This window comes from Chironomus tepperi, unplaced genomic scaffold, assembly GCF_022539635.2.
Source record: "Chironomus tepperi strain 1889 unplaced genomic scaffold, CSIRO-AGI_Ctep_v1 contig_445, whole genome shotgun sequence".
Classification (NCBI taxonomy): domain Eukaryota; kingdom Metazoa; phylum Arthropoda; class Insecta; order Diptera; family Chironomidae; genus Chironomus; species Chironomus tepperi.
Genome location: NW_027226567.1, coordinates 8,217,951 through 8,241,081, shown reverse-complemented (window position 1 = coordinate 8,241,081; position 23,131 = coordinate 8,217,951). Strand labels below are relative to the sequence as shown.

The 23,131-nt window shown below is 31.8% G+C and overlaps 3 protein-coding genes and 1 long non-coding RNA gene across 5 annotated transcripts in view; 1 reads left to right on the top strand and 3 right to left on the bottom strand.

Moving 5' to 3' along the window:
* Positions 1–8,049, top strand: part of Atx-1 (Ataxin 1) — a 48,192-nt gene extending 40,143 nt beyond the window's left edge. For both annotated transcript variants that reach the window (XM_070650236.1, XM_070650237.1), the window contains exons 2-5: positions 2,783–3,292; positions 3,358–3,852; positions 3,941–4,166; positions 4,236–8,049. In XM_070650236.1, the coding sequence (XP_070506337.1) occupies positions 2,865–3,292; positions 3,358–3,852; positions 3,941–4,166; positions 4,236–4,892 (1,806 nt within the window). In that variant the 5' untranslated portion in view covers positions 2,783–2,864 and the 3' untranslated portion in view covers positions 4,893–8,049. The remainder of the gene's footprint in view (positions 1–2,782; positions 3,293–3,357; positions 3,853–3,940; positions 4,167–4,235) is intronic.
* A 4,427-nt stretch (positions 8,050–12,476) lies between these two features.
* On the bottom strand, positions 12,477–15,042 carry LOC139098218 (uncharacterized). Its single transcript, XM_070650348.1, has 4 exons — positions 15,021–15,042; positions 14,888–14,949; positions 13,664–14,829; positions 12,477–12,814 (listed from the first exon to the last, which is right to left on the bottom strand). Exons 1-4 carry the CDS (start codon positions 15,033–15,035, stop codon positions 12,714–12,716), a joined length of 1,344 nt encoding a protein of 447 aa, XP_070506449.1. The 5' UTR covers positions 15,036–15,042; the 3' UTR covers positions 12,477–12,713.
* Positions 15,043–15,208: 166 nt separating this feature from the next.
* On the bottom strand, positions 15,209–16,475 carry LOC139098252 (uncharacterized). The gene is made up of 2 exons (XM_070650384.1): positions 16,334–16,475; positions 15,209–16,249 (listed from the first exon to the last, which is right to left on the bottom strand). The coding sequence occupies exons 1-2, from the start codon at positions 16,346–16,348 to the stop codon at positions 15,329–15,331; spliced, it is 936 nt and encodes a 311-aa protein (XP_070506485.1). The 5' UTR covers positions 16,349–16,475; the 3' UTR covers positions 15,209–15,328.
* A 5,793-nt stretch (positions 16,476–22,268) lies between these two features.
* On the bottom strand, positions 22,269–22,962 carry LOC139098391 (uncharacterized). The gene is made up of 3 exons (XR_011545186.1): positions 22,859–22,962; positions 22,567–22,792; positions 22,269–22,500 (listed from the first exon to the last, which is right to left on the bottom strand). It is a non-coding gene; the product is annotated as an uncharacterized lncRNA (long non-coding RNA).
* Between the last annotated feature and the right edge of the window lie 169 nt (positions 22,963–23,131).

The window sequence follows — 23,131 nt, the reverse complement described above, 5'->3', positions numbered from 1 at the left end:
TGGTTAAGGACTCAAAATACTACAAAACATTCACTCAACCCCTCCACAAAATGTGACATTTTTGTTCCTTTATAAAAAAATATAAAAATTTCACTAATCAAGTCAAAGAGAAATGGAACAGATAAAAAACGAAACGATATTTAATGAATTTTTTTACTGATAAAGAGACACAAATACATCCATTGTAGATAGCCCCCGTAAATTAATGAATGAAAATAAAAATAATAAAAAAAAAACTAGAATGAAATTTCATAATACGTCTATGTCTCATACATCTCCTACTGAAAATGAAAATGACAGAAACCTTTTGTCGTCTATATTCATAAACAAAAAGGCGATAAATGCAAATAAATGCTTTACCAAACATGGTTGACTATAAGAAGTAGGAGAAAAAAATGTAAATAAAAATTCTATTGTCGCTGCTTACGATTAAAGTAAATTGTAAATGATATACATAGGCAGTTATAGGCTTTAGTTGTTGTACAGAACAAATATATTTGCATTCATCACAAGAGAATTTACAAGTCAGAAGAGAAATTGGAATTGATTTCAATTTTCAATAAGAACTTTCTTATGTCGTTAATGTATATTAAGCACAAAAGTTCGAAATTGTTCATGTTTGTGGTCAATATTGAAATTATATCTGTTGAAATAGGAACGGATATTTTAAGCAGCACATCAAATCTGAATTTCAGATTTTTTGATGTCAAGACAAATTGGAACGGATGCATCCTTTAGTGGCGTTTGTGATTTTTAAAATGCATCCACGTTTTTCAAATCTATTTTGCCTTTCCTCACTTCTTCTCAAAAAGATATTATAATGAACAGCATCGTTTGGCAGGAGTAAAAAAGCTTTTGATAATTAATAGCTTGCAGTTTGTAAACACATATGATGTTTACAGTTTCTCTTTTTATAAGTATGTGCTGCAATAGATTGCATTGGGGAGGAATAATTAATATTTATGGCCATTTTGGATTAGTCAGTTGAAGACAGACTTATTTCTGTTGAATAAATTTAATATTCGTTGTAGCCAGGAACAGAAGTCTGTTCTGCTGTATTCAAGGCTTAGACAAGCCTATGACTCATGGTAATGACTTTATTCGAACTTGTTGGCTTTAAACATCAGAATTGAATTTGATAGCATCTAAATGTAAGGAAATAAAGGTAATCTTACAGTAACAAAGACGAATAATACCGGCATGTCCTCAAATTTGGCACAAACTTATACAAAAATCAGTATCAAAGCAAGTTCACGACACTCTATGGCTCAAGGCCAAATTTTCTTAAATCCGTCCTATTGTTAGACTCACGCTGGTCTAAAATCAGAATCTCCTCCTTTTTCTACACCATGTCTCATCAGTGAAATCTAGGCATGTCTTCTACAACATAAGAGATTCCTAAAATAAACACAAAATGTCAAAATACTATAGACACTGTTCAATTCCATTAAATAATCACAATTCCATTTAATCTGTTGAATTTTGATGAATGACTAAACTGATATCAACCCTCCCCAAAAATAGATTTAAATTATTCATGAATTTTTCATTATTTATTTTTGATTCAGTCAACTTTACGCTGAATGATATCAAAGATATATTACACAAAAAAAATGTAATTCTGATGGGCTTCCATGAAATTCATCAGAATTGTTCTAAATTCATCCTGAGCAAAATACCAAGAATTTGGTTTTACTCGAACACGCACAATAGCCATCGACACAAATGTTGGCCATACAAAAGAAAATTCTCGGTAATTTTGGATTGAGTTTTCCGAGCGACACAGATGAGGAAGGGTCCACCAGAGTTGGCAGAATTCCAATGTGTAGTCCTGGACTCCAAAAAAAAAATGGAGTCCGGACTTTTTGGATTTTTGGAGTCAGGACTTTAAATTCCTGCCAATTCTGGGCTCCACCATGGAACTTTGAATGCCCCGCTAGTCCTTACTTACTTCGCTGGCTGTACAAATCAATTGTAATCCATGATAAATCACAGTTGTCGCCTTAAGTTGCTCTATAGCTGGGTTCCATATGCCAATTTCCAATATCAAGCGCAAGACTATCTTTATCGTCAGCTCCCTTCCAAGAGTTCATTGGTCGTCCATGAGCTCATTTACCGTTCAGAGAGTCAGAGATCTTCTTATAGTAACACCAAATGGAAGCTGCCTCCGTTTGCCGTCCATATGGCTGATATTCCAAGCTTAGGCATGACTGCTTGACCATCAGCTGTATCACTCGGACTCAGACCGTATGATACATCCATAAAGCTTTTTTAAAACATTTCAGCAACACAAAAAAAGATTAAAGTGAAATTTAAGTTGATGACATTAGACTGTTACACAATTTCATACGTTGTGTGCCAGAAGCAAATTATACACATGTTTCGGTTAGAAACTGAGAGAAATGTTGTCGGGTATGGAAAAAAAAAACTTTTATAAACAAAAAATTTTTCTCTCATTTACATTTAACGTGGTAACGTAAAAAGCCACAATACTCTTTTTTTTAGTTCTATTTAGGCCAACGACGACCTTGGCAATGACATTGAGTTGGATTTACACAGAAAAATAAACTATTTTGTAAGCACTTAAAAGAATCAATGCGGTGCCATGTTTTTCCATTCTAAATTTAAATTTATTGAGGATTTGTTTTTTTTTGGTAGCGACCGAGAATCACGAAAACACTTTCGTGCTTACAGCATTAGAATATTTTATACCGACTGCATACACAAATGACGATGAATTAATTCTAATTCGTACCTTTTATTCTTGTTCCTTTATTTACAGTTTTTGTAACATTATCGTGAAAAATAAATTATAGAATTTAGTTTCCGAACAACTTGTTAGTGCATTTGTGCACTGACTTTAAATGCTTTCAGCAGTTGAGCTTCATTCCGGTGGAGGATCCGGTTTTTATCCATCATTTATTCGTCCACCAGTGTCAAGTGACGTTCAATTTGTACCACCGATGTCGGGATCAACAGAATTTGCCAGACCAAAGCCTAAATTAATGAATGGTCTATCACCATCGGCGACGTCACCACCACATAAATACTCACATCATCATGAACAAAATGGACCTGTTAATTTGGCTGTTAATCATCAAAATTCACGTCAAAATATGACGTCAGAGAAAGAGTCTTTAGAGAAAGAAATTGATGTTGTTGGATTGGGTACGACAAGTTCATCATTTGCCACAACAAGCAGTCCCAGAATATCAACATCATCATATCCAACTGGTCTTGGAAGTAATGCTTATCAGGCACTCAATTACAGTTTCTATGGAAATCGCTATAGGTATGATATTGCTATTGCTATGTCCAATAAAACAAAACTTAATAAATTTTCATAAAAATTTCTAGTGCTCCAATTTTTCCACATCGTTCTGCCTACTCACAACATCATCCAAGTCGTCCAACATATTTACCATCACAGTTGGAAGCATATCCATCATATTTGTCTGCTGCAGCAGCAGCAGCAGCAGCCTCTTATGGCTCAAGTTCTTATACAACATCATCTCTAACACAATCCAGTGCTGATACATTATCACAACAAAATATCCCACACAAATCAACAAATGAAAGATCTCACTCAATGTCATCATTGTCAAATGGACATCATCAACATCATCCATATCCAATGAAAGAAAAGGAATTAAAATCATCGGGTCAACGTTTAATTGGAAATGATGATACGAGAAATGTTAATAGTAACAATAATAATGGCAGCAGTAACAATAATAATTTTAAAGTGCCTTCCGGCAAAGAAGGTTCTCTAAAGCATCGTATTTTGACAACAACACGTCCACATGAAAACAATAACAATAAACATGGTACAATAAATCATCCAGCTAATCGGTATGTAATTTAAGGAAAATGGAACTTGAACATCTGTTGCTAATTTTTAATCACTTTTTTTTACCATCCCACGACAAAAAATATACAGTTCACCGATAAGCAGTAATTCGTACTTGAATTTTACACGTGGATCACTTATTGAACTTAGTAATGGTTCACTGAGACGCGTTGAGGATTTAAGAACCGAAGATTTTGTTATGTCAGCAGAAAAATCACAAGATCTTCAACTTGCTGACTCAACGGTTGTTAAAATCTTACCAGCAATCAATAATTATGTAATGATTACATTCAGTTACGATAATAATCGATCAAAGGTGAGTAATTGGATGAAATCTTCTGTACTGGAACTAAATTTACTAAATCATGTTCACAATTTTTTTTAGATTGATATTGAAGCAAAAATGGAACATCCATTTTTCGTTTATGGACAGGGATGGGCATCATGTGATCCAGATGGATCAATGCAAGCATTTGGATTAAAATGTCAACGCTTACAAGTCGGCGATGTTTGTATTTCATTGAAACCAAGAGAACAAAAGTCACCGCCATTAAGTCCAATGGCACAAAAACGACCACGAGAGATTTTCCAGCCACCAACAAAAGAGCATCAACAACACCAGCATCAGCATCAGCATCAACATCAACACCAGCCAGACTTGATGCCACAAAATCTCTCACGGCGTCCATCAACGATTCCAACGACTGCAACCGAAACAACAATAACAAGCAGTCAAATCGGTCCATATTCACCATCGCTTTATAATCTCCAAATGTCACTCTTTGCTGCCGCAAGTCAAGGTCGAATACCATCATATGCACCATTCTTAAATCAGGATGATGTATCAGCACATCTTCAATCGCATGATATAAATACCTCATTGAACAATAATAATAATTCACCTGACAAACTGCCTATGCTCATGTCAAAGAATGCATCAATTGCTGATGATTACGATGATCTTCAATCGCGAAAGCGACGCTGGTCTGCACCAGATATTGATTCCGATGAACAACAGACACCGCGCAAAATTTCGAATTAAATTTTCCTTTTTTTTTATTACAATTTTTTTTTATACTTTATAACATTTTTGAATACTTAGTTCATTTTTTATTATAATTTTTGGAATTTCTAAGAAAAAAATTGGAACGATGTTGATGATTAGACAAAAAATGATGATAATTGAAAACGTACTAACGCACCAGAAGGAAGATATGTACATAAAATGTAACCTCAGCATAAAAATTTATAAATATTGTATGTATAATATACACAAAGTGATCTCGCGCCAAGTTGAAATTTCTTTTCTTTATTATGTTCTTTTATCTTACGAAGAACCCAAAAACCATCCATTTACTGAGTGATGATGTTGGGTAAGTTTTGTCAAATTGGAGGTTTAGTGTTGATTTGCTAGAATGATTTAGGGCTCTTAATTGATGCAAAATATACAAAAGTTGGTGGTAACCTATTAGTTAAGGCATTTATCAAGCCTAAACTATTAAAATCGTTAAAAGATAGCTAAAACCTAAGTGGACCCCTACGTGGAACCCGAACTGAAAAGGAGCATGCTCTTGAGTATCTTACAAAATTGACTATACTACATTATAATGATTGAGTTTACTGATAAACATATTTCTTACCCATTTGGGTCGGCTTGATAAAAAATTCTAATAAAATTCGAGTTTTACAGTTCAGTAGAAATTTGAGTAACAAGTTCCAAATTGAGAAGGTTGCTATCTTTCTGTGAGACTGAACACTAGTATATCGTGGAGTTTAGCTTAGGCAGAGTTTAATGCAGGCTCAAGGTTCCTATGAAGGCTACTTTTCCTACAAAATCCAACTCAACTTGAAGCTCTAAACTATAAATATTGAATATCTATTGTTAAAGATATCTTAACGTCTCTAACGAATGCCCTAATTGACAAAAAGCATTGGAACTAGCATTTAATTAACTTGTCTTCAACTAGTAACCAGTCGGGTTGCAAAGAGCTCGATTGGACCAAATAAATAATTTTGACAAATCAACATCAAGGCTCTATAACGGCCAAGGGTTAGATATTATTGAAAAAAATTATAAAACTTGCGATATTTGATTTTAAAAATTGTAAAAATCGAGAAATACTACAAAATTAACAATTTTGCCTGACCCTAGCCCACGACAACCTACATACCTGACAATGTCACTCAGGTCTTAACATTTGTTCTACATATATTTTACTACGAGGGATGCAAAGTGATTGGGCATTTTTATAGACAAAAAAGATTAAAAAATAAATAAATATATTTGTTATGGACAGTAAAAGTAATTATTTTGATACATAAAAAGTGATGATCAAAAACACAAAAAAAAATTATTGGAAATGAAACGAAAGAGTTTCAAAGAAATTTTTGTAATTAATGTAATTAGTCGGGGAACAAAGAAAAAAAAATTGGATTTGAAAGGTGTCAAGTACTCGTGAAATAAAAAATTAAATGTCAAAAAGATGAAACGTGTACTTTTGGTCTTATTTGGGATATTGTGTACAAAAAAATAAATAATTAAACTATAAATTCTTCTCTTTTTGTAGAATCTGAAAAAAAAAGAATGAAAACGAAGAAAATAAATTTTAGTAAATTAATTAATGAATAGCCATACACAAAGATGAAAAAAAGAAATAAAGATTTTCACCACAAATAGTATGATGAAATAAATATAAAAAATTAATTAATTAAAATTAAAAAATGAAATAATAAATTAAATGCTACCTCCTTTCTTAACGACATTTTTAGATAAATGAAGAATAATTACACAGTCAACGTCCAATGTACGTAAAATTAAAAATTTGAAATGATTATTGGAATATGAAAAATAATAATAAAATCGTTATATATTAAATATATGTCCTGATGAATCTTTGTAAAAAGAATTTTTTTAAATTGAAAATTTTTGTGCACTGGGACGGGGAAGTCTCGATGGTGATTTTGTTGGTCGTCTAGTTTGGAACCTTAATTCTAGAATTCTTGGAATTTATTAAATTTTTAAATTATGAACAATTTTTTTGGATAAATTTTTATTGTCACTTAATTGGACGGAATTGGACTGAATGTCAGAGACTTGGATAGAGTTTGAAGTTGACTCAGACTTTAAACTCTGGATTTTGCAGCTGTTAATTATTGTTGACTTTTTCTAAATTATTTTTATAAAATTTAAAAAATTTTCTCAAAATTTCGATAAAAAACGAGGAAATTTTGCAATATTTTTGGAATTTTTTGGATACAATTTTCGAATAAAAACTTATTATTTTTAAAAATTAGATAAACTAGTCTGCATTTTTAGTTAAATTTTGATTGCGGCAATAATTGCCTAAATTTTGAAAGGGAACGGCTTCCATTTGGTGTTAGGAATCGAGCATTGTCCTTAAAAGCTCCCTAAAAGAGCCTCTAGCGGATTTCTGTCCGATTTGGTTAATTTTTAAGAAGAAAATTCAAAATTTTCAATATTTTTGATCAAAAATTGAAGAAAATTCTACAAAATTACCCAAAATGAAAAAGACAGACCTCAAAACTAATCAGACTAGGTTAAAATCCTCACTTCTGATGTCTTTTACAGCTGCTATTATTATTTCACTTTTAAAACTACTTTATTGCATCCTGATTGCTCAGGGATTTATGGATCTCTAAACTATATTCAATCTTTCAAAGATCTCATCCCCAAACTTCCTTAATTAATTCAACAAAACTCACCATCTCAGCGATTTCCATCCCAGAAATTGGATAAACTACAAATAAGTGAAAGATTCTGACAGATTTTAAATGTTGAAAGATCTCAAATGAAAAAACGAATAAAATAAAAACAGAAGAAATTTGTGTTTATTTTTTCAAAAAAAATCATAACTTTATTGGACAAATTTAAAGATAAAATTAAATTAAATGTTGAATATTGAAGGAGCAAAATAAAAACAAAAAAAAAATTGAATTATTTTCATAAGAAATTATTTAATAATAAAAAAAATACAAAGAAGAAAAAATAAATTGAAAAATGATGAAAAATTGGTGTCTTAAACAAATGAATAGATATATATTTCATTATAATAAATAAAAAAATTTATTGTAAGCAGGGATTGATGAATTTTTAAGGGTGAAATGATTCGCTATGTGAAGATGTTTTGGAAATTTTATGGTATTGCAGAAGTTTAACAAGAATTTAAGAATGAATTTTAATCTAGTTTATGAGAATTATTTCAGTTATTTAAATGTCAATTTGAATTTGAAATCAAATTTCACTTTTAATTCAAATTTCTTAAATTTGCAAATCAAAATTTTTAATTCAAAATTGAAATTCAAGTTTTTTTAAATTTTGAATTCAAAGTTTTATAAATTTTTTATAAATTTTCGATTCAAATTTTTCTTGAATTTCAATTTCAAAATTTTCTTAAATTTTAATTTCAAAATTTTCTTAAATTTTCATTTCAAAATTTTCTTGAAATTTAATTTCAAAATTTCGCTCAAATTTTTTTGAATTTTGATCTCAAAAATTCTTTAAATTTTAAATTTTTAATTTAAGATTCTTGAATTTCCATTCAGATTTTCCTAAATTTTAAATTAATTCTAAATTGCTTAAAATTTTTCAAATACTTCGTCAATTACAGTCGACACTGCCCACGAATAAGCTTTAATCTAACTTAAATTGAATTTTAAGTTCTGAGAATAAAATCTCATTTTGTTAGTTCATGCAATCGTATTTTTACATTTTCAAAAAAAGTCAATAATATTGATTGAAAAGACTTTGGATAAGCTTGCATTCTAAAGCTTATAATTTAAACCTGCTGAACCTCCTAGTTGGAAATTTCATGAAAAATTTGTGGATAAATTGAAATTTTGTAAATTTTGATAAAAAATAAAATATTTTCAAAATTATTAAAGCCTCGACTTTAAAAAAGACTTCTTAAAATATGTATAAAAAAGCTCTTCCAAAACTCAATTTAGTGGATTACTTCACTCGTACAAATTTGTCATTTCAATTTCCCAAATGTGTCTGTTAATATCGAATTTGTAATGGAAATTTTTGTTATGAAAAAATACTTTTTCTTTACATGTTACACGTGTTAAATTTTAATTTCCTTTCTCGTGATGTAAACTTTTATTCAAGGATATGGATACACGAGCGGTATATAAAGAAGTTTTTTGAGGAAAAACCCACAGATTCTTTTTAAGTTTGAAGATTTTAAAAATCTTTAAGATTTTTTGAGTCAAACTAAATTTGAATAAGCATTTAGAATTGCTCGTTCTTTATGCATCCCCTTCTGCACACCTGTTGCATGTTTATGTTGAATTCTAAATTTAATCCTTTTCTAAACCAATTTACTAAATTGGATGTATTGAGAGCCATGATTCAATTTTTCCGGTACTGTTATTATACGAGTTGGTACAACCACATCATCACATTGTAGTTGTGCATGGTACGATACATTAAGGTCAAGTGGTATTCTTTAAAGGCTCTCGAGACCTAGACCAAGATTTCCGAGTCACAGTCTTGTGATTTATCGAAGCTGAGACCTCGAGGAATTTTCTCGGACTTCAGTCACAATGTAAATCTCAATATTGGTCATGGTCTCAGTCTTAGAATCTAGAATTCATCAAAATCGAGTTTCTCAATGATTTAAGAAACCATGGTACACTGTTTCTTGTCATATCAGTTGAATCGGTTCTAATTCTAGACATTTTCAAAATGACTAATGACCAATAGCTAACATGCGCTTCTCTCAAGGATATACAACCCTCTAAATCCTTCCACTTCCTCTAATTTTTAAGAAAAAGTCCAATTTTTCACCCAAAAAATTTCCATGACTTAAACGATATTATCCAAAAAAAAAAATTTAGAAAACAAAAAAGAAAAACAAAATAGAGAGAAAAAATTATTAATATTATTAAGGGAACTAGCGACAGGGTTGTCACAAACACAAAAAAAAAAAATTAAAAATAATGCTAAAATGTATTTTCCTAAAATGTTAATTTTTATATGAATGCTAAATAGCAAAATAAAAAAAATGTTGTCAAAAAAAAAGATGAATTATGTACTTGGCACAACTGCTCGTAAATGTACTCAAAAAAAAAACAAAAATTATTAAAAAATGTAAGATTTGTGTCTGCATTAATCGTTTTTAGGAGAAAAATTTACTTGGTTATGATCGAATTTCTTTTCTACAGATGATATAAAGAAATACCTTCCGTGTTCCACGCGGAAGTTTAAAAAAAATTGTATGGAACGTAAGGCTTTTTTTTTTAAAAAAAAATGGACTGATTTTTGATGAAATTAAAAAAAAAAATGTTTAAATTGTGACACGATGATGGCCATGTGACGTGCTGATTGTTCCTTGATGTTTTGATTTTGAATTTGTTTTAGTTTTTTTGAAAAAACAAGTAATTGGATAATAATCACTACCAACGATTTTTCATACAAAAAAAAAAACTTTATTGCCATCCTGAATAATTACTAATTAATTAGAGATGAGGAAAATTGAGAAAAAAAATTTTAAATTTATATAGATATATATTGACAATTGTTTGTGAAAATGTGATGATGCAAATTGGCAGATGATAATCTTCTTCTTGGCTGTTGCTTTAGATTGGTTAATTTTGTTCTTCCATGAAAATAATAAATAAACTCTCTTTTATCCTTCTTAATTATTATTACTATTATTATTATTATTATTACTATTATAATTACAATTTATTATAACTATTATTATATTTTTAAAAACATGAAAATAAGAAAGAACAGTTAAATAAAAATGAAGGAAAATCCTTATCATAAGTTCAAAGAAAATTTTACCTTTTTTAATTTGTTGTATCTTTTCCTGCAAGTCTAGTTTGTTTTGTTATTATTTTGTTTTCAAAGTTAACATAAGTTTTGTCTTATTTGTAGTATTGGAATGGGTTTCCTGCAATGACTTATCAACAGTAGATCGTTAGGAGTGCAGTATTGTCTAATAATATGTATGGTTGGGCGAATACGATTTTGTCCAACGGTAATAATATCAAACTTTGACATATAGTTGGGTAGCCCCCCATAGATCAATGGTGGCAGCATGAAATCTGAAAATGTAAGATGTGGATTCTAGTCCGACTTGGACTCAGTTATTCGGTTTGGTTGGAGCCTAGGTTTATTCAAAGCGTAGTTTTCAAAATAAAAGAGTGTTCAATTAAAGAATGATCAATCGTATGTTTTATCTAGTCTACGTAGATAATGTCTACATCAGATATCATAATATTATGATTTTTGAACGCATGTACATATTATCTAGCTTAGACATTCATATAGTTCCAGAAGGGAAAAGTTTTTATTTGATAAGATTTTTCGATAATACCTGGATCTATTACTAATTAGCCTGATGTATTTAAAATAACCTAGGTTGGTTCAAATTTTTAAGAATTTTTAGCCAAAAAGATGTAGCAAACAATAAAATATATCCAATGTTGCTATACTGCAGACAAAATACGCAAACCTGCAGCAATGACGAACTATAAAGTCCAACCGAAAACTGTATGACCCAACTCATCTAAAATGAAGGAACTGGAGGCTTGCGAACTGCAGGTCAAACCTTAATAACTACTATGTTTTGAAAATAAATCCAAAAAATTGCAGGAATCTAGAAAACTTAAACGATGTGAGGGTAGCTTACTTATCAAATTCACTTTTACGAGAGAAGAGTCAGTGATTTTGTAGCTAAATCATTTTTTGCAAGTAAAGAAGGTCGTTACGTGAGAATTCGTTATTCATAGCATAGATTGTTAGCATAAATGTCAATGAAAGCTTGCTTTTATGAATTTTCCACTTACTTAAATTATGAATAATTGGGTTGCGGTTTTTACGGATAATTTTAGTTTTTTGTTGAACAATTGTTGAACAAAGATTGTTGACATTATCCTATGATTCTTAGAGATTTCATTCATATGAAATCTAGAATGTTGATTTTGATTTCTTAGTTTTTGCGTCTTAAGCAGAGTTCAAAGTCGATTCGGATTTTGTCAAAGTTTTGTATGAAAAAGTCGACTAAAGTCGATTTGACCGCAGTTAAAATTTGAGTCGACTTCAAGCTCTGATTTTAAGTAATTTAAAATGATATTAAATATAATTTCCATTATTATTTTAACTCAATATTGATGAAATTGCATCATAACTCAGGTGAAAAGACTTGCATCAAAAGATACATCCATCAATGCATCGTGAAAAAAACTCCTTCAAATTCTAATTAAATCTATTTTTTGTTGCAATTAAAAAGAAAACTAATTTGATGAAAATTGAAGAAAATATTTGATATATTATTGTACGATAAATGAGGAAAAAATAAGGAAAAAGTAGAAACTTGTTGCAAATAAAAAGAATGAAAAATGAAAATAAAAACAAGGAAAATAAATAGATAATGATGAAAGATGAAAATATTTTATTGAACTGAGTAAATGTGAAATAAATGAAAAAAAAAAATGATAATTTTTGTTAAGCTAAACAAAAAAAAAAGAATTATTGTTTTGTGGAAAACTTTTTGCACATCTAAATTGTTTAACTGATCAAGTTCCTATTGTATTGATTGCTTAAGCAATTTAAATTTTTAAAAAAGTTTTTCAAATCCAAAAAAAAAAGATTAAATTATGTCATTAAAATAAATGGAAAATATTAAAATTTTTTTATTTGCTATGAATTTTTTTCTTATTCATTTAGATCATCATATTACATTGAATACAATCAATAGATGAGTAAGACACCTTTGCATGTCAACTGATGTTAAGCGTCTTACTCCGCTGGATATCCTTTTTTTATCGCATCAGCTATGTGTTTCTATTATAGAAATATGTTAAATATTTGGAAGCTTAAAATTAATTAACTTTAACCACGACCAAAAATGTCAACCTCGGGTATCAGCTCGACTGAGGCTGACCGACTTCTTGATCTGTTTGATGATTGGGATTGTGATGCTGAGTCGTCCACTAAAAATGGTTTAAAAAAATTCTTATTAGAAATGATTGAACTTATTAAATTTAGTAATGTAGTAAGGATAGTGTGACTAGGTCAGTGCTTCATATACTGTGCTTCATGATTCTCTATTGTGAAGACCAAACCTTGAAGTGTGTCATGAAAATTATGACAGTGCGTCGCCAAATTCACACTTAATCAAAAGTTATCAATGTTAAACTCGGAAAAGTTTAAGAAACACTTGGGAAACTTGAAAGGCACATGACGTAGAAATGGCAAATAATTCGTCACCATGTCATTATGACTCAGCCCCAGGCCGGTCTAAGGCTAGAGTCAAGTTGATCTAGGACCGGATTAATGGTCATTTATACGTTATATGCTTTCCGGGTAGCCTTTAGTTTTCTACTCAAATTGGAGTAAATTGGTTTCGAATTGGATCACCAACAACTGATTTTGAAACGACGTCAAGGTGCTTCAAGTCTCCCCAAATTAGTAAAACCGCACTTTTGGCAATTGTGGCTACAAGACAGAACAGCTGACAGAGCATATGGTGCTGTTAAGGCTCTTTATCAATTGACTCAAAGAATCTCAACTGACAGTCTTCAATTCTTTACTCTGATCCTCAATATGCAACATATAGCATTGTCACGCTAGCGGTGTCCTAGCAGCTAAAAATACAACAATATTCTGCCACTACGCTGTCGCAATAGCAAAAAGAACGGTTTACCACATTTGCGGTAACTTAAAATCAGTTGTTGCTGTTGGCGCTATTCGGACATTACAATCCAGAGTCAATAAAGTGAGACTCTAAGAGCTTCTACTTGTCAACAATCCTCATAAAACATCCCAACTCGACAACTTACCATAACTAGATGAATTATCTTTTTTAGGTTTTTTCAGCATTTTTGTAATATCAACTTCACTAAATCCTTCAATCATCACCTTCTCTGTGGTTTTTGCTTTTAGTCGGGTCTTTGATAACGGTCCAGGTCGCTTCGGTGGTGGCTCATCCTCGTCCACCTCTTTTGTACTCTTTGCTGGAAATCTAACTCGTCGTTTCTCTAGTGGCGGAGTCTCAAGATCAGGTATAATTGCTTCAGGTGTTGCCACCACCGATGCCGGTCCTGGCTTTTTTAATATTGATGGTTTAGTCGTTCGCGTTTTACGATAATTTGGATTATAATCTCTATCGTCGTCGTCTACTTTATCCTTTTTAGACTGCCTACCTCTTGGTCGATGATTTGATGTGCCGGCTTGTTGCTCCACCTCCTCATCACCATTTAACAAATGTCTTGAAGTCTGTAACATAAATTCACCAAAATCAGGTGAGGAATCACGAGTTGTGTGAAGCGCAACGGATTCTTTTTCATAAGGTGCTGGTGAATTATAAGGTGATAATGAGTCATATTTAGCTTGCGGCTCTGATCGTCTTGATAATGTTTTAACAATCTTTAAAGGTGCTGACTTTGGTGCTGGTAATGTTTGTCCACTCGCTTGTGCCATCAGCAGCTTCTTTCTTTTATAATATGAGATTTTCTTAGGAGTTGATTTGTGTAATTTCAAATGATTTTTATATGGCTTAACGTATTTGAAGTATTTATTGCAGATGCGGCAATGGAACTCGCCGTGTCGTTGACCTTTCTTTAATTCTAGACCATTTTCAACCGCATTACTAATTTGTTCAGTATAATCAAAATCCATTGGTTCCATAGGGGTAAGCAATGAGTTTTCATCATCTTCATCTTCCTCCTCATCATCAGCTTGCTCAAAAAGGCTGTTATTAAGTTCAGGCGGATTATAAGGTGTGATATCAGGCTCTTCCGGTGGCACAAGACCACTGTGACTTAATATTTGCTTCAAATATTTATCCGATTCATGAGATTTCCATTTAAACTCATGAACAAGCTGAAGCTTATCCAAACATCCTTGACATACATTTTTTGGTGATATATCTCCATCCAGTAAGTTACAATTCAAGTCAACGCAGTATTTAATTAATTCAGGAATGGATTTCGTTGAGAAATGTAGCCTGCAATCAAAATTAAAGTTTATCGATCAACATTTATTATCAATAATTCAGCACTTACGTTGTATCGAATGGAATCAATGTTGTCGATGAGTCCAAACATAGTCGACACAGTTCCGAAAGCTAAAAAGAATCAATTAAATTATCATTTTCCTTCAAAAAAGTCAAAAATATTTTAAAATTTTATGTCTTACATCTTCTATTTCCATTTTCGAATGCGATAGATGCAGAACAATTTTTTTTAAACTTTATTGTTTGACGCGAAAACTTTTTCGCATCATCAAAATATAAACAACAGCATAGACAGAAATATTTAGTTTCTGAAAATATTAATCTGGATTGTTTATGCTTGAAACACATTCTGTTGCTATACAATCTCAATGAAATTTTTATTTACTCAAAAATAATGAAATTTGTCAATGAATTAAACTCAAAAAAATACAATTTTAGGGACAATTTAGTAAATTAAAACATATCAACATTAAATCTAATAATTTGTAGCTCATTTTCTCTGCCTTTTTGGTCGCTTTTCTTTCTCAAAGTCTTCATCATCCTCAAAAATTGGCTCATCATCCCTCCTCTCTTTCCTTGACTCATCAATAGCTGCCTCAAGCATCTCTGTCTCATTTTCACCACTGTTACTTTTATTTAAATTATTTTCATCACACAATGGCTCCTTCTTCTTTATATGGCGGTCATATTTTGGTGGCTTTGGCTTTTCACCAACGGCAATGTCCTCAATTATAACATGCTTGGATTTACGTTTATTGGAATGCTTTTGATCGGGTGATGCTTTTTCGGGCGTCACAACGACTTTACGAACATATATAGCAGTATCTACTTGACTATCATCAGCAATTATTATGTTTTTATCAGGAACTCGACGCTTTTGTCGTGGCTTTCCTGGTTCACTTGGATCGCGTGGCTTTCGTGGTCGTCTTGTCTTATTGACGTCTTTTTTAAGAACCAATTTGTCAGGTAAATTGTCAAGATTGTTAAGATCAATGTCCAATTCTTGAGCGATAGCTTGGCGCGCAGCTTTTTCTTCTGCCAAACGTGCTTCTGCAAGTTCTTTTATATATCCTTTTAAATATTCACGATTCTCAAGTACACGATATTTAAACTCATAAATAGACTGTAGTTTATCCAAACACTCCTGACATAATGATTTTGGCAAATCAGGATGATCTGGCTCGTCTTCATTTGCTTTTTCATTTGACTCATCTTCTGTATCATCAGCCTCTGATTGTTCTGACTTTGGTTCCTTTGTCTCATTACTTGGAATCATAACATCCATTTCAATGTATTTAAGAGCATCACCAATTGTGACTTTTGTGCCACTTCCCATTTCTAAGATTGACATTTCTAAGTCTAGGGGATAAAATGTTTTATCTTCCGTCGAGTCAAGGCAAAAACGACACATCTATAAAAAATTATTAATTTTACACATTAATTTCAGCACAAAACAGATTAAAAATTGGTATAATAAATCATAAATACTACTTACATCATTATTAACCATCTTGATTTAATTTCTGATCTTGTTTGAATGAATAATTTTAAATTTTTAATAAAGCAAAACAGCAATTTATTTTTTGGAAATAGTTTCTTTTGAGATTGACGCAGGTAGTTGAAGTCCCCTCAAAATTTAAAATTTTCGTTAAATTTATGAGCGTCACTTTTTGAGCAAGACATGTGGATGTTTGAATTTAACGGAAAATTTATGTGTTTGGAAATTTAATTTTGGGATTTTTTTGGGGTTTTGCTAATTTTGAGATTTTATTAAAAATTTGAAGCATGAAAATAATTAACGAATTTCCAGTCGTTTATAATTGATGTATCAAATTTCAAGGGAAGATGGTTTTGAGCTGTATGACATCTTATTAAATTATTTACTCTCCTGGTGATATAGATCAATTGTGATGAATGGCCTTCCTAATTTGTATTCAGGGGTAGAAACTAGGGGTTTCATCCCGGGACAAAATCTCAATCCCTGGATTGCGGGACCGGAAAAACGTCCGGGATCCTCCTACTAGGAACCTAAAAATCCGAAAACATTCCCTTGACTACGCTTCTAACCTGCCGTACATGGCGTCTGAGCTGACCCTATCTTATGCTATTATCTTCGACATAAATTAGAAGTCATACATCACAATTGATTTGTCCGACCAGCAAAGCAAGTAAGTAAGCTCAAGTGACTCAATGATGTAATACCGTCACAGTGATTATAAACACTTGGCATGACTTACTTACTATACTTACTTCGCTGGTCGAATAGATCAATTGTGATCCATGACCTCCCACAGAAGTCGCCTGAAGCTGGCTCTATCGCTGGCTTCCACTTGCCAATTTCCGATACCAAGTGCAATACTATCTATCACTTGGCATAGCAGAGTAAGTACACAATCGTGTATCAAATTCAATATTTCTTCTTTTTGTTTTATTCGCTGCTAATGGGAATTGAACCCAGATTTTCACATACAAAGAAAGTTTTAGATTTCCAGTCGATTTTCTAGCCAATCGGCCACCAATCGGTTATAACAGCCTAACATTTACACTGACAAGTTTGGTCACATATGGCTTAATGCCTCAGTTACAATTTTTTATCCGACATTTTATCATAATTTAACTAACGGCTTGAAGTTCGTAAACTATCTTTCCATTCACTGAAAACAAGCAAAGTCAAAATGAAGGAAGAACTTGTGACCAAAAATCAGTACTTTAGAGACTTTGTTTCTTCTACATATTCTCTATCCAAAGCCAATAATTTCCGCAATTTGGAAGTTCAGTTTAAATTGATGATCAAGTTTTAAGTGAAGTCTGGCAATTATTCACTTGTTGAACTCCCTGTAGCTATTACTTGTACTTTACCGCATCTACAGACTCTTGAATTTTCCCAATAGTAAGCAAATTTGTGCCAACAAGATTGTTTTAGTCCAAAAAAGAGAATCTAATCAGATTATTTATAAATAACCTCCATCATCTCCATGACATTATGAATGTTGTTATGTGATAAATATCCACTTATTCACTTTCTCTCAATTATCCTTTCATAACATGAACCATTATTATTATTTTCTCTCCATATGAACGTACAGATAGCATGTAGATTCTATAATGAGGTATATGTATTAAAGTGCACAGTACTGCGTGCATAAAGAATTAAATAAAGAGTCAGTTGAAGTCGTATTATGCAGGCAAGCGAGGTTGAGCAAAACTATAGAAAAAAATTGCTCCACTTAATTGTCTGGAAGTAGATAATTTAGCAGATGAAAATGAAAATAGAGTGTAAAAGATTTACATGCTTGAAATATTTTTCATTTCATTTCTATAAATTATATTTTGAATGTGGCACTCATAAAATGAAGAGCTTGTTGTGGCATTAATATTATTTTTAGATAAATTACTGAAAAAAAAAATTCTTTTTAAAAATTGTCATGCTTACCTCTCGTACTCGGTGTCTCTATCTAGCCGTATGTTTTCGGTTTTTGTGGATTCATAAAAATATTGTTGAACATTCTCGTGTTATTAAGCAAGGGAATTAAGCGCATTTTTGGCCAGCGATCAGATGACTTTCCAAACAAACAATAAACTCAGTCAAGCTTCTGTGCCTACTATGTATGCTACTATAAGATCTATTTTTGTATTTTAACGGTTTTTTGCAATTCAAATCCCATAACGGTTATTAAATTTAAGCTCTTAACCATGTCTAGTTGATGAGATCTCGCGCTCGTAGCCTGGCAATTAGCCTACTCAGCTAGCCTATCACTTACTCAGCTAGCCTGCCACTTAACCAGTTAGCCTATCACTTACCCAGCTAGTCTGCCATCTACCCAGCTAGCCTGTCACCTTCCCAGCTAGCCTGTCACCTTCCCAGTTACACTGCCATCTACAAAGCTAGCCTGTCACCTCTTCATCTAGACTGCGACCTCCCTAGTTAGCCTGCCACCTACCCAGTTAGCCTGTCACCTTTCCAGCTAGCCTGTCACCTTCCCAGTTACACTGCCATCTACAAATCTAGCCTGTCACCTCCTCATCTAGACTACGACCTCCCTAGCTAGTCTGCCACCTATCCAGCTACCCTGTCACCTACTCAGCTAGTCTGCCACCTATCCACCAAGCGAACCAATCAAAATGAATTAAAATTCATAATTTTTCTCAAAAATTCGCTTAAAAATTATTAAGAATATCCGACAGAATTGACAAATTTTAACATTCAACCCGTCCAATGATATGCTGACACACTCATACGACAAAGGCTCGACAGGTTGACTTACAGTCGATTAACTGTGAATGACATAATTTTAACCAAGTGCTCCATTGTCAACTCTAATTCATTCTGAATGATTTTCACATGAATAATTTCTAATTTGTTCTCTTGTTCTCATCTCAATAAAAGGCATTTTATTGATGAGTTTATGTCTCTTGTTTATTATTCAGGCATGAATGTATTCTTTTTGAGTGTTTGTAATTAAGAGAGTTTTTCATGTCGCTTTCATTTTGGAGCCCTTCTTGGAAATTTGTTTGGTCTTTGTTGTTAGAAAAAAATGTTGCGATTGTTTTAGTTTGACGTATGGAGGGATTAATGTCCTCTAAATGTTATTGCTGAAACATATTGTGCTTGTCTTGTTTAGATATATTTGATGATTGATTCATTTAAAAGCTTTAATCTGCTGGCTTTTGATGAATTGGTTATGGATAAATAATGGATTGAGGATTTGCTGGAACTTAATCAGATGCGTAGATAGAAGTGACACTAGAATTGGATATTTGGCGCCAAATTGGAAAGTTCGAAGCTACTTTCGGAATTTTGACACAAAATTGTAGTTTTTGAACTTTAATTTGGATTTTTGGCATTAAATTGGAAACTTTGAAGCTGATTTTGGATTTTTTAGGGTCAAATTAGAAAGTTTGAAGCTACTTTTGGATTTTTGACACCTAATTGTTAATATTAAACAGTAATTTGAATTTTTGGCACCGAATTGGAAACATAGGAACAAATTTTGGATATTTTAGCGTTAAATTAGAAATTTTGAAGATATTTTTGGATCTTTTGGAGACAAATTGTCATCAAATTGAACAAATTTCTTCTTCCACATCTTCAATCCTAATTACTTAATTTTACATATATCTGCTCAAAATCCATTAAGTTTGCCTTGACATATAGTTCAAGAGTCATTGATCTAAACTAACAACTAAATTATAACATCAGAAAATCCAATCAATCAAAACATTTGACAAATATTGAAGATGATTACAAACATAAATTGAAATTACCCATAAATTATTAATTGAATACTCGAGATATAACATGCAAATTGTTTTAGTGTGTTTTTCATAAAATCGATAAACATCCATGAAGGTATGCTTCGTTATGAATATCAGTTTTTTGTGAAAATTTTCCACTTCTTATGAAAAAAATATTAAAACATTTTTCTCAGCTATGTTTTATTTAAAAATGTCTTTCATAAGAAAATCTTCCGTAAATATTATAGTTGATGATGTTTCTAGAAGGCCGATTGTTTGGGATTAAGATGGAATTATGGTTGGTTAGGGTCAATTTTGAAATAATGTGTAAATTTTCTCAAATAATATTGTAAAATTTAATCATTTGAAAGGGATTTGAGGAAGAAAGGACGCCAATTGTGTCATCAGCCTTAAGTGACTTCTGGTCGGATCCTACGTCACGTCAAAGTCTTATGACTTCAACATCAAGTCTCAAAATCAGCAAATTTTATAATTTTCCTGATAATTTTCAATTATAAAATTACAAAATCATTAAACTTTTAAGCTTCTTTAGCTCAAAATCCAAAGTTCATTGCCATAATCCCAACTCAAACCAAAACAATCAATTTTTCCCACCTAACACCACCTCCTATATTCGCTATAATCCCAACTACAAAGAAAAATCAATTAATTGTGTAAAGATTTTTTTTAAAAAATACAATAAATATTTATTTTACATTCTTTTCGATTTTCTCATGCTTATAATAAGTAGGAACATATGGAAAATATAAATTTTCATTAGAATAATTTAAATTAATTTGATACAGTCTTTTTGAATGTCCCATTTTACGATCATGCTGCATAGTATTTACTTATTTTTTTGCCTATCCACCTTCATTTCCATCCACGAAATATATAAATAGCAATTTTCATTTTAAATAGATTTATTAATAAAGAAGATGAAGTGAAAATATAAAAAAATGTAAAAATATCTGCGACAGATCAAAATATGAAAAATTATAAAAGTCCTCGTGTTACTGATCGAGTGACTTAAGCGCATTTTTGTTCCAGTGAACAGTAATTGATTAATAAGTCAGTTTCTGACCTACAAAACGAGATCCAGTAGGATCCAGGTCACTTTCAGACCCACAAAACAAGATCCAGTACGATCCAGGTGACTTGCAGACCTACAAAACAAGCTCCAGTAAGATCCAGGCCACTTTCACGCCTAAAAAACAAGATCCAGTCAGATCCAGGCCACTTTCAGACCCAAAACACAAGATCCAGTAAGATCCAGGTCACTTTAACACCTAAAAAAGTTCCATAATCCAATAATTCGATAGAACTTAGCTATTAAAGCATAACAGAGCTATCTACGATGTCTAGTTTTCGAGATTTCGCGTTCCAGCCGACCGAACGAACAAAGTGCATTATTAAGCTACATTTTCTTCAAAAATGCGGTAAAAATTAACGAGGCTGAGTAAAAAAGTTTAATTTATAAATCATTAAGCATTTAATATCACTTTTAATTGAAAGTTTGAGTTTCAACCGTTTTATACTGAGTCTATTATTAATTGACGTCACTAAATTACCCTCTTTTTTTGTTGCTCTTACTCCACACAAAATACCCATACATTTATAATTCCCCAATTGAGAGTTTTTTGTTGTTTTTATAGGTATATTAAAAAAATGAGAATAAAGAGATAAATGTATTGGGTATGAGAGGTATGAGGAGAAATATATGAAATATAGGTGAGTACAAGGTGGAGAGACTATGACGACTTTTTGTTTCTTATCAATTCGGGGGATTTGTCCTTGTTCGCTATTATTTCTCGTCAATTTTTCCACATTTTACGCAATTTTTAAACCTTTTTTTTGATAAGATGCTTTGAAAACCTCATGATTAATTGTTTTTAAACCTATTTTTAATTAGACATTAAATTTGTAATTTTTTTGCAGATTAGATAAAGCTTGGCAAAAAATACTTTTTGTTTTTGTTTTGGAAATTCTGAAGATAGTTTTATCAAAAAATTGATTACAATAAACACTTTAAAGTTAAGAGAATGGAATTACAAGTTGAAATACAGCAAAATACTTCAACTAGTTTTAGGTCTTTTATTGACGTTTCTGTTTTGGAATAATACAATAACAAGCTTTTTTGGTCGACTCAAAATTAAAAAGGACCAAATGGAAGCAGTTGACTAATTGGCACATATTGAAATGTTAACACCACGGTGAGAAAACGACAGCATTCCAACCCTTTTGGCCACTTGAAGAAAACAATCAAATTTACAAATTGTCTGTTTTTTGATTGTATATAAATTTCCGCCTCGTCGCCATGAGGTCAGCATTTCAATAGGTGCTGATCCAATTGGCCTTAATAAATGTGTCCACGAAACTGATTTAAGTCAGACCTTTCAATTTTTGTCGCTCGGATTTGTGTATTTTCTAAAACGACATGAAAATTGTACAATTATTAAGATTTTTGATGATAAGTGTCTGACCCTTACTTACTTACTTACTGGAACCATGCTCCAACTTAAACGATACTCAGGGATGGTACAACATCGTAGATCACAATCGTAGATCGCAGTGCCTTTTCGTCATCGACGGACCCTAATCTTTATTCTATCTTCTATGCTCCAACTTGCAGCCTAGGTTATTACAAAAGGCCTTCCATCTGACTAATGTTAGTAGTAGTGTCTGACCCTTGGTTGTCATAAATCTTTTCTAAATGCAGCTTTAAATTGCAGTAATTAAGGATCTATAAATAGAGCTTACCTTAAGAGAAAATGAGCATACTCACCTGATTGAGTATGCTTATGAGCATATTCCATATCTGTCCCTAATTAAGGTTGATTAAAGTAACTTTTAAAAAGTTTGATATGTTTTTGAAAGCCTAAAGTCACCCGATCGGCACATATTGAAATATTGCCACCACGATGACGAGGTGGCAGTATACTTAGAACCAAACCTGGCTAGAGCCCGGCCTAGAATGTCGTCGTGGTGGCAACATTTCAATATGTGCCGATCGGGTGATTAATCGAAAATTAGGGAAAATCCTTGATTTTAAGATTCA